The following is a 9,769-nucleotide window of genomic DNA, read 5'->3' on the forward strand; positions in this document are numbered from 1 at the left end:
CTGCATGCTATCATCAGATCATGCCGGCACAAACGCGTCTGAGAGGGAACCAGGTACAGGGGTAGAAAGGACAGAAATAAGAATAAAGAGGAATGGAGGGAGGGGACGATGCCGGTTACATGGAAATGTTGGTACATGTATAATCGATAGCAGGATAAAACGGGTTACCTTTTACATACCAGCACTTCAAAAAGCATTTGCAAAAAGGGTGCAACAGTCAATGTACTCACATACATGTTTGTCATAATTATTGAACACGTAAAGGTTTGATAGGCCTAGCTGCCCAGGCTACACTACAGTCTATAACACTATGTCTATCAGACTATGGTACTTCACTAGTCCACTCCAGGCTTGTTTGTTTCATCAAAACACTGCTTACAAGTTACATTCGACGTCTCTTTCTTTCTGTTCTTATGACGAAGTTTTCAGCATGTATTGGCAATGTTCCACATGATTTCAATAGAGAGTTATGGACCTTGCTTCGATGGAAGCTCGCGGAAGAAAAGCGAAGCCCCGCGTCCTTGAGTCGCGGCCGGAGCAGCGCTTCGTTCTGAAGCAGCGCAAGTGGATCATAGACGCACATTTTTACGTCTTCCAGTCGACAACGTTTTTGACGAACATCTCTGCTGCGCACATGAGCGAGAACGAAAGGCTGTGGCGATCTTGATTTGAGTCAACGGTTTGGAAGGAGATATCGTCAATCATATCCTTGAACTGACTTGTATCGCGCGTGCTTGACTCAAATTTCGAGACAAAACGGATTTCTTGAACGTCATCGCCAATCCAGGAGCGAACCAGAGCTAGAGATTGATCCCTCCGTGGCTACTCTCCACTGAAGAAAAAGAGAATAATGTATTTCGAACTGCAGGCAAAGCAACTCTCTCTCACTTCGAAATAAGGACATAGTCACTGTACTGTAAACCATGGTAAACTGCCCGTCGATCGATGCGTTTGCAGGATCGATAACCAATCCAGTACTACACGCTTTTCTTTTGGCAAGATTGCCCGAAAAAAGGTGGTTTCCAGACACCAAAAAACTCATACGGTGCACGCGCCTGTTTATCTGGCAGGCACTCACAATGGTAGTCGGCCAAGTGTATGTAAAAAGCAAGAAACAAACAGCTGCTTGAATATTTTCTGAACTCCACAACTTCTTTCTTGCTATAATATTTACTGAAGAACGGGTTATTGTAGCGACGTAAAAACCCTAGCGAATTTAGCGGTCAACTCATTTTCGCTAAAGTTTCAAGTAGCTAATCCGTTGAGACATTAGTACGAGTGGTAGTGCACTGATGATTCGTGAGTATAATCGCTGCAAATCGCTCAAATAAAACGTCGCTAGCCGGTTGACAATGGGAAAACGCTAAAATTAATAGTCGCTAAAATGACCCGTTCTACACTATTCGGAATATGATAGTGAACACACACCTGGATCTCATCTTTAAGCTAGGATTAACCACAAAAATAATATGTGTAACATGGAAATTGTGGGCACAAGTTATGCGATCGAGTCCACCAACTAAACCAGATTTTGAACAGTCAGACGTGCATGATCGCATAACCTGTGCCCACGATTTCCATGGTACAATTTCCTTGGCTCGCCATCTGAGTTCTTAAAAAATAATATTGTGCTAACATATTGAATACGGCAGTAGCTGAACTAGATTGTGCATGTTGTGTTCTTTGTCTATGCCATTTGTATACAGCTATCTTAGGGGAAATCCCTTCCCCTTGAACCACCATTTGTGTTCGATCAAGATCCATGGATCTGCAAACACAATTGTGCTTGACAAGCACGTGCAGCATTTCTTGGATAACAGTAAGTTTCGAGAAGAAATAGAGATGTGCCATTGACAGGCGCTCAAACCAACTACCAGCCACTGGAAAAAAATCCCCAACACTGTTCAAATGTCTGTCATTTCTCTCTGCAACATTACCACCAGGCTAGGTTGAAAGAGTGAACTGCGGCTAACTCGTCACAAGCCTGAACCTCAGTGCTGTTGTTGTATACTTTATTTGCAGTGGAAATCAATACAGAAAGTGTGCATCAGTATGGTATTGCCCCACAAGCCATGAGTCACGGTCATATACAACACTCCCCAGCCACTCGGTTTAGTGGACACGCCATGATACGCGTACTTATGGTGATATCTGGGATACCGAGATGCGAATGATGTCATAGTGGTCAGTCAGCGGAAAATGTTTTGGACGCAATGCATTACACGTTTATTGCCAGCGAGTTGTAAATTGGCGAGAAGTGAGTCGTTGTACCGCAACTTTGCAAAAACCATCTCACCTGATGTTGTCATAGTATAAAATGTCTAGGGAAAAACCACCCCGTTCTTGCCTGTTGAAGTTCCATTATGCTGGGTTACTGGTGGCTAAAGTCACTGTGCATGGGTTTTCTGCATGCAGATCTGACGACGGAATTCTGCCATGGCCCATGTTCCAGTATCCCCGCAGCCGACACACCATGCTCGGCCAATGAGAGATGCACAGGTTCTGTACTGGACCACCACTGTGTCCGTGAGTACTTTTTTGTTTTCCTACCCTACGCATACAAGTGTATCTAAGTACTTTTTTGGTTACCCTGCCATATTCATACATGTGCATCTAAGTACTTTTCTGGTACCGTCTCCTACGTCTGCAAGTGTAACTGAGAACTTTTTTTGTTAGCCTACCCTTCACATACAAGTGTATCTATACGAACAGAAGAATGAGCGGTTGCTGTTTCGTAACTCTGAGTTTCACAAACCGAATCGATCGTAAGATCAAAATCAATTTTCGTCTAATGATCGATTCCGTTTGTTTTCGAAACACAGAGTTACGAAACAGCAACCACTCATTCTCCTGTTCATATATTCCGCTATCTGCCTCCGGCAAATTCAACCCTCTAAGACAGTGGGTGAACTTCACATGGTGCAAGTGTATCTAAGTACTTTTTCTTTAGCCTTCTCTACCCACACAAGTTGATCTAAGTACATTTTTGCTTGCTTGTGTTAGCCTACTCTGCTCATGCTCAAATTGCGATAAGAGATTGTGTTGTGCATCCATGGTCAAATGACTGCTATAGAATATTGCAAGATCCTGCAAAGTACTGAAGTATAGCGTAACTCCCCTGTGGCCATGTCATGATCATAGTTAATCCCAAGGCACACACTGCCGTACAAAATCCATATCCCTGATGATACGGTGTTAGTGAACAGTGGAAAGACTGAACTGGAATGTTTAGTGTAGCCAAAGATTAAATGCAGCTGTATTGCATTGGGGTTTAGTATGATGCTCCTAAAACGCATTATATCCAAAGGAACTCGGATGTTGAGCCATAAATAAATGTAGAAAGGAAAAGACACAAGACTGTGTAAAGTATCATGTTACAGTGATGGAGAGTTACTCTTAACTCGTATCCATAGTGTCTTTTTCCTTTCTATATCCAAAGGGTTTGCTATATCCAAATTATGTGGTACATGTGGCGTAGGTGGCCATGAAGTCGAGACACCAGGTCGGTGGAGCTCCCTAACCCTCACCACCACTGCCACGATTCAGTTTGTGCATGCTTCCTGTAGCTCCATCTCATGTTTGGCATTCAAGAGGTCGTTGAAAAAAATGTTAGATTTATCTGGTTCACGCTACATGTTGGCAGCTTCTTGTCACTAGGCATTTTGAGCTTTCTCCGATCTTGTTTGTATCACCTGCAGCTCATCCTGTTGTACCCGTCACCAGACACGGAGACAAAGCTACGACCTCAAGCCAGACTGGCTCGCAAACCACCGTCGCCGCGCCCATAACAAGGGAACTAAAGCCCACGGTACCTGGATCCTCCCTCACCACTCGGCCACGGGGAGCGGGGCTCTCAGCTACCCAGAGTGGAGCAGGAATCACCGCTAACCCACATGAGACCTCACCGGACGTACACAATCTGACAGGTACACTCTCATCAAGAAGCTTGGTTCTATTTAATACAAACACAGACTTAATCTGCGGACAGCATGCTGTTTCGTCCTTTGTGGATTCATTAGCGCAGCACAGAGGAAAGAGGCCAAACCTGATAGCGATTAGTTCGAACCAGTTTTGGAGTTGGTCATATATATATATAGTATATAGTTACAGTTCGCATGTCACTCATGGAAGGATCCATGGGCTTAACGCATCTGTCAACGAAATCCAGGCAGAAGAGCCGACAAAACGACAAAAAGAATGGCTGATGCTTGTGGAAAAATGTGCTGCGCTTGTGTAGTTGTTCTTGCTGCGATACGTTCTAACAATAATGAGATGCCTTTTGTCGGCTCTTCTGCCTGGTCATAAATATTCGGCAAAACATTCCTGGTGTTCACAGGAAAATACTTTTCTTGCAAGACCTTGAGTGATGTAAACCACATCGAAGTACAAATACTTACACGAATAGCTGCAGCTTTATCAGCCCTCGGGGAACAGTCCTGATGTCCAGTGATAGCGAGCATTGCTCAACATCCTACATGCCATTGCCACTACATCCGGGGAATTGCAGCAATTTCCCACCACGGACACACTTGACCAAGTGCTGTCGCATTTTGGTCTTGTCAAGTGGTTATGTGACAAAAGAATACATGATGATTTCTTGCTTGTTCACTGCCTCAGAACATACCAGGTCAGTTGCAGTCGCAGCAGCGAGCACATCACAATCATGTACGCGGTTTCCCCGTCAATGATGTTGGCTGCATCTTCCTCCATCACGACCAGTCAATTTGCGGCTTATACTCCGATGATCAAATTAACGGTGAAAAATAGGGTAGACGTCGTGTATTTCCTGGCCGAAAAATGGGGCGTGGGTGCGCCTTACTCCAGTTACTCCAGTGCGGCTTACACTCCAGTGCGGCTTATACTCCAGTGCGGCTTACACTCCAGCTTGGCTTATACTCCGGAAAATACTGTAGTGATATGAAATATCAGGTGTGCAGAGCTAAACTCGAATTAACTTAACCCTTTAAGAGCCGCCCCATACTTGAATGCGTCGTAAACGACGCATTCAAATGCAAAACTTCAAAAGATCGTAACTCAGTCCAATCTCGCTCAAATCCAGTGATCGAAATATCCAGGGCGAAGAGAAAACTCTCACCTGTCGGGAGAAACAATCCGCGAAGCGCTGCGAGCAACGGTTCCTGAGATAAATCACTCGTAAGTTGAGCCGCGATCGCGGCAATTTCAAAAGCGCGCAGTGCGACTTTAGTATTGAGAATTTTGAGACTTTTCGTCACGCTGGTTTACTCGAATTTGCACGGGTTTCACTGTTGATATTGTCAAGAGTACACAGCGAAAAAATTGGAACTCCACGATCGAGCAAAATGAAATATCTGGAGCGGGACGCGATTGGGCGCATTTGGGGCATTTTTCGTACTGTCGCTGCGATCTAGCGCTGGATAGATGGTGTGCTGGCTATCATGATTGACCTCATTCTCTTCCTCTCCCGGAGACCTTTCCAGGAAGCCCTAGATTGTGAGGATTGAGTGAGTAGAATTGAAGCTATGATTCAAGGAACACGAAAAAATGCAGAATTTTGAAATTTTCCTGTGGCTCTTAAAGGGTTAAATTAGGATCGATGAATGTCAGTATCACAGCCTCATTTTTACTGTATTTCGTGGCAGAAAGGGGGAGGGGGGGGGTGCAGCTTATAATCCAGCGTGGCTTATACTCCGTAAATTACGATACGTTGTATTAGTGGAACCGCTCATGGGCGCTAAATACACAGGGTGGGTGACTAGTGCGGTGCTGTGCTGCCACGACTTTGCTCAAGCAGCTGAACCCATGATGCTATCACCTAGCCTATATTGGAATTGAGCAAATGCGAACATTTTTCTGTATCGGAATGCGTGTGTTTTTTGTTGTGTGCAGAACCCACAAATTCCTCGGCAGCAGTGAATGCGTCCAGTACACCTCCAGTGCGTGTCAATTCTAAAAAGTCTGGCCTCAGTACAGGCTTCATTATCTTACTGATCTGTGCCATTATCTGCATGCTCCTGGCTGTGATGGGAATCATGTTCTTCATGACCAAGAAGGACAAGCGAAAGAAGCATGGCACCCTGACCATGATGAAAGAAAACGGAACGAGGTAGGCAAGTCTTTTTTTCCTCTCTTCTTGCTATGGCTGCTGTCCGCGCAGAGAAGGCTGGTGGGTGTGGATTTATGCACGGATATGTGGTGTGAGTGAGTGGCATGCTATGTGCATGCATAGTGTGAGTTTGATTACCACGGTATGACTGCCAGCAGGAGAAATGAGAAAAGTAGATAAGAGCAATACCAGCAGCACGTTCAAATTTCTTCCAGTGTTCTTTCTCTCTTCAATTGACAGGAGTATTATGGGTGGTGGTGGGATGGGGGGGGGGGGGGGGCTTGCAACCATGACAGGGCACACTGATATCTTCCTAATTTGATGCTTCTCTGACGTATCCACAGTCAGTGCGTGTCTCAATGCCATCTTGCAGTGTGTGTGTTTCCCTGTGCACATGCGTCAAATCAATGAATGAGTGAATAAATTTGAACTCGGATGGTGAGCCAATGTAATTATTGTAAAAGGGAGACGGACAAAATGTTACGTTTGTGGACTGTTAGTCCTAACTCGTAATGTTTCGTCTTTCTCCTTTTTTTTACCATGAGTGAATAAATGAGTGCATTTAAAAAGAGAGTACTTGTATGTGTAATTCGGTCTATCTCCTGAATTCCATTGTGCCTGTCTCTCTTGTGTTCTGTCCAGCACACGACAGCAGGAGGGTGGAGCGCAATCAGACTACCCTGCCGAAATAGATTACGACGTGGGCATGGATTGGGGCAGGATTAATGGAGCGTACATGCTGGCTAAATTCCCCAAGAGCGGTGTCGCCAGTGTGGACTCGAGGGAGGACGGTTGCATGTCGCCTTCATGTATGTCGACAACGTCCATCAGATGGGGTCCAGGCGAAGAAGTTCTCTGCTCTATGTTCTCGGAAGTCAACAATGGCTCGGGCCCTAGCTCGTTTATTCTCGACGACGGCACAAGTGCCGATGACCAGTCGACGTATTCCAGAGCCATTGGCAGGGCTATCGGCGGAAGCATGTCCACCGACAACGAGTACAGCTTGAGCAGCAATGCGGATGAATACAGCCAGCATCTCTACGACTCACTGTCGCATTCGGATCAGGGTGGCTATCTCTGTTCGCAGCTTGGCAGTCGTCAGGAGCATGCAGATAAGGAGCACGGTGCGTATGCAGTGCCCCATAGCATGTCCACTGAAAACTTGCATAACACGGAATACACTCACGCCATTGCAAAGACCTTTCTAGGCCGGAATCAACAGAGTTCGTACATGTACGATAATGTGCACCGCGGCGGCATACTCACACCTGTAGTGTCGGTGCATAATCACATTCCAGGATCCGTTTCGAACACTACAATATTGTCGAGCACAGCGGATGGTCACGATTTGACTATGCCGAGCGCTTTTGGCAATTCTGCCCTTTCCGGCGGGAATGGAATGGATGGGGATCTGCATGGAGAAGGTGATGCTGCATTCATTGCATCTGCTGCGACCTTATTTGCCGGCAGACACGCTCCTGAAGCCACGCGCAGCGCCTTTCTCAATTCTGCGCTGTCGGGCGAGAACGTAATGGATGGAGACCCGCATGCGGAGGGGAGTGCATTCATTTCATCCGGATCTAACCTGAGCGCCACCAAACGCGTTCCTGAACCCACATATCAGGCACTTGCTATACACGCGACGGGCGCTGACATAGCTAGCTACGAAGCAGGAGGACAGCCGGAGGTGGCGGGGCGTGGCAATGCAGCATTCTCTACCCTGAGTGCCGGCAAACGTGGTCCTGAACCCATGTATCAGGCGGTCGCCCTACAAGCATCAGGAGCCGAATCAGGGGGGTATATAACAGGGAGAGATTTGGAAGTTGCGAGTCGCGACAATGCAGCATTCCCTAACCAGAGGTCCGCCACGCGCGCGTCCGAACCTACATATCAGGCGGTTGCTGTAGAGCCCATGGGTACTGGATCAGCTGCCTATGAAGGAGATGGTGGACAGCCAGGAGGTGGAGCGTGTGGGGAGGCAGCACTAGTAGAACCTGTTCGCATGGGCACTGCTGAATCGCAAGGTTCGGATCTCTTCCCTATGCCTCAGAAAACTGATATCCGACACATGCAGACAGTGCAGGCAAACACTGCCCTGGGCACCAGCCGAGAAACCAAAAAGGCTCAGTCAATGATGCTGGCAGATGCGCATGCTGTTGATGAGGATGAATATGCAGATGGTGGAAACATAAGCAAACCTGGCGCTGGTGCTAGTTCAAGAGTGACGACCGGAACGCCAGGAAAAGCAGTTCCCCAAGTCCAGCGCATCTCCAATGGCGAGAAGATCGACTTTGATATCGAAATTGGTGACGTCTCGCAAGCCACATCTGAAATAACGTGTGCAGACGGCAACAGACTGCCAGCACGCAGCGCCGGGAGGTCCGTCGCTGACGTTCGCTCTGCTACACTCAGTGCCGTGTGGACGGATGATGCTAGCTGCTTTGCCGAAGACTACACTGCGGAGACGAGTGGCGCACAAGGCAGCATGATGAGAGCATCGCTCGGCCGGGTGCATACGGACCATATCACACACACCGTCGAGGTGACTGAGCTGGGGGACAAGGAGTACGAGCCTCTGGCACCCTACCTCAGGAAGCAGATGCTAGCCGCCAGAAGCAAATCCGTGCTGTGTGAAAAGGCTCAGCTCCAGGGTACTGAAGGCACGGATGCAAATGGACCAAACTCACATCGGTGTTAATCATTTACTCACCTAATGGTGAAATAATCTATGTTGGAAAAATTTATCGTAAAATAATTTATTGTGGTATAATTGGTCGTAAAATAATTATTCTCTAGTAAACTTGCTGCTTCTCCGTTATAATCATAGCTAACATAATGTCCTAGCATTAAGACCCACGGTCTGATTGATCTGGCTTGTTTTAGTGAACCCTTTTAATCATCTTTCCTGTGCACATTCATGCATATTATGGTGGATGCTCAATAATTAATTGCCATTTACTTCAGCAAGACCACCGAGTCGGAAAGCACTCGCCCCCCATACCCATTGTCTTTTGTCGCGATATCGCACGTACACACTCAGACTGTCTGTGTATCTGCAAGCACGCCTTCCATTCAAAAGCGTTCCGTGCAAGATAGTTGGATCGTAATGTGCTTCAATCACTAACCGCTGCTTCCTTGTGGAGAATCATCACAATAATTTAATGCTTAACTGAATTCCAATAGCTAACGTCTATACTTGTCGCTATGTACAACCATCTACTCGATAATATAATAGTTTGAAAACATTTGTAACATTAGTGGTAATACAATAATAGTTTTATTGTCTTTCGAAAAGCAATTCTTTTATTGAGTGGAGAGGGTATAGCAAAGCTATTTCACTTCATTCCTGTTTTTAGTCCTGAAATTCACAGCTTATCGTGAGTGTGTCCATGTGTGTGTGTGTGTTTGTGTGTGTGTGTGTGTGTGTGTGTGTGTGTGTTCGGCGATTGGCTTTCCAAAGGTGTGTGTGTGTGTGTGTGTGTGTGTGTGTGTGTGTGTGTGTGTGTGTGTGTGTGTGTGTGTGTGTGTGTGTGTGTGTGTGTGTGAGTGTGTGTGTGTGTCTACGCATGCTACAGTGGTATGGGGTACAAACATGATGTCCCATAACGTAAGTTAGCAGCACAGTCGGCATGCCCCAGACACGTTCTACACAAAGGCAATAACATGAGTGACATGACAATAATA

At 46.4% G+C, this 9,769-nt stretch overlaps 1 protein-coding gene across 1 annotated transcript in view; it reads left to right on the top strand.

Moving 5' to 3' along the window:
• The window catches only part of LOC135824380 (uncharacterized), a 33,343-nt gene extending 23,918 nt beyond the window's left edge, over nucleotides 1-9,425 (top strand). The window contains exons 11-15 of the mRNA XM_065337112.1: nucleotides 1,707-1,819; nucleotides 2,416-2,526; nucleotides 3,699-3,926; nucleotides 5,869-6,085; nucleotides 6,728-9,425. Of these exons, the coding sequence (XP_065193184.1) occupies nucleotides 1,707-1,819; nucleotides 2,416-2,526; nucleotides 3,699-3,926; nucleotides 5,869-6,085; nucleotides 6,728-8,783 (2,725 nt within the window). The 3' untranslated portion in view covers nucleotides 8,784-9,425. The remainder of the gene's footprint in view (nucleotides 1-1,706; nucleotides 1,820-2,415; nucleotides 2,527-3,698; nucleotides 3,927-5,868; nucleotides 6,086-6,727) is intronic.
• The last annotated feature ends 344 nt before the right edge of the window (nucleotides 9,426-9,769 follow it).

Source organism: Sycon ciliatum, chromosome 9 (genome assembly GCF_964019385.1).
Source record: "Sycon ciliatum chromosome 9, ocSycCili1.1, whole genome shotgun sequence".
Lineage (NCBI taxonomy): Eukaryota > Metazoa > Porifera > Calcarea > Leucosolenida > Sycettidae > Sycon > Sycon ciliatum.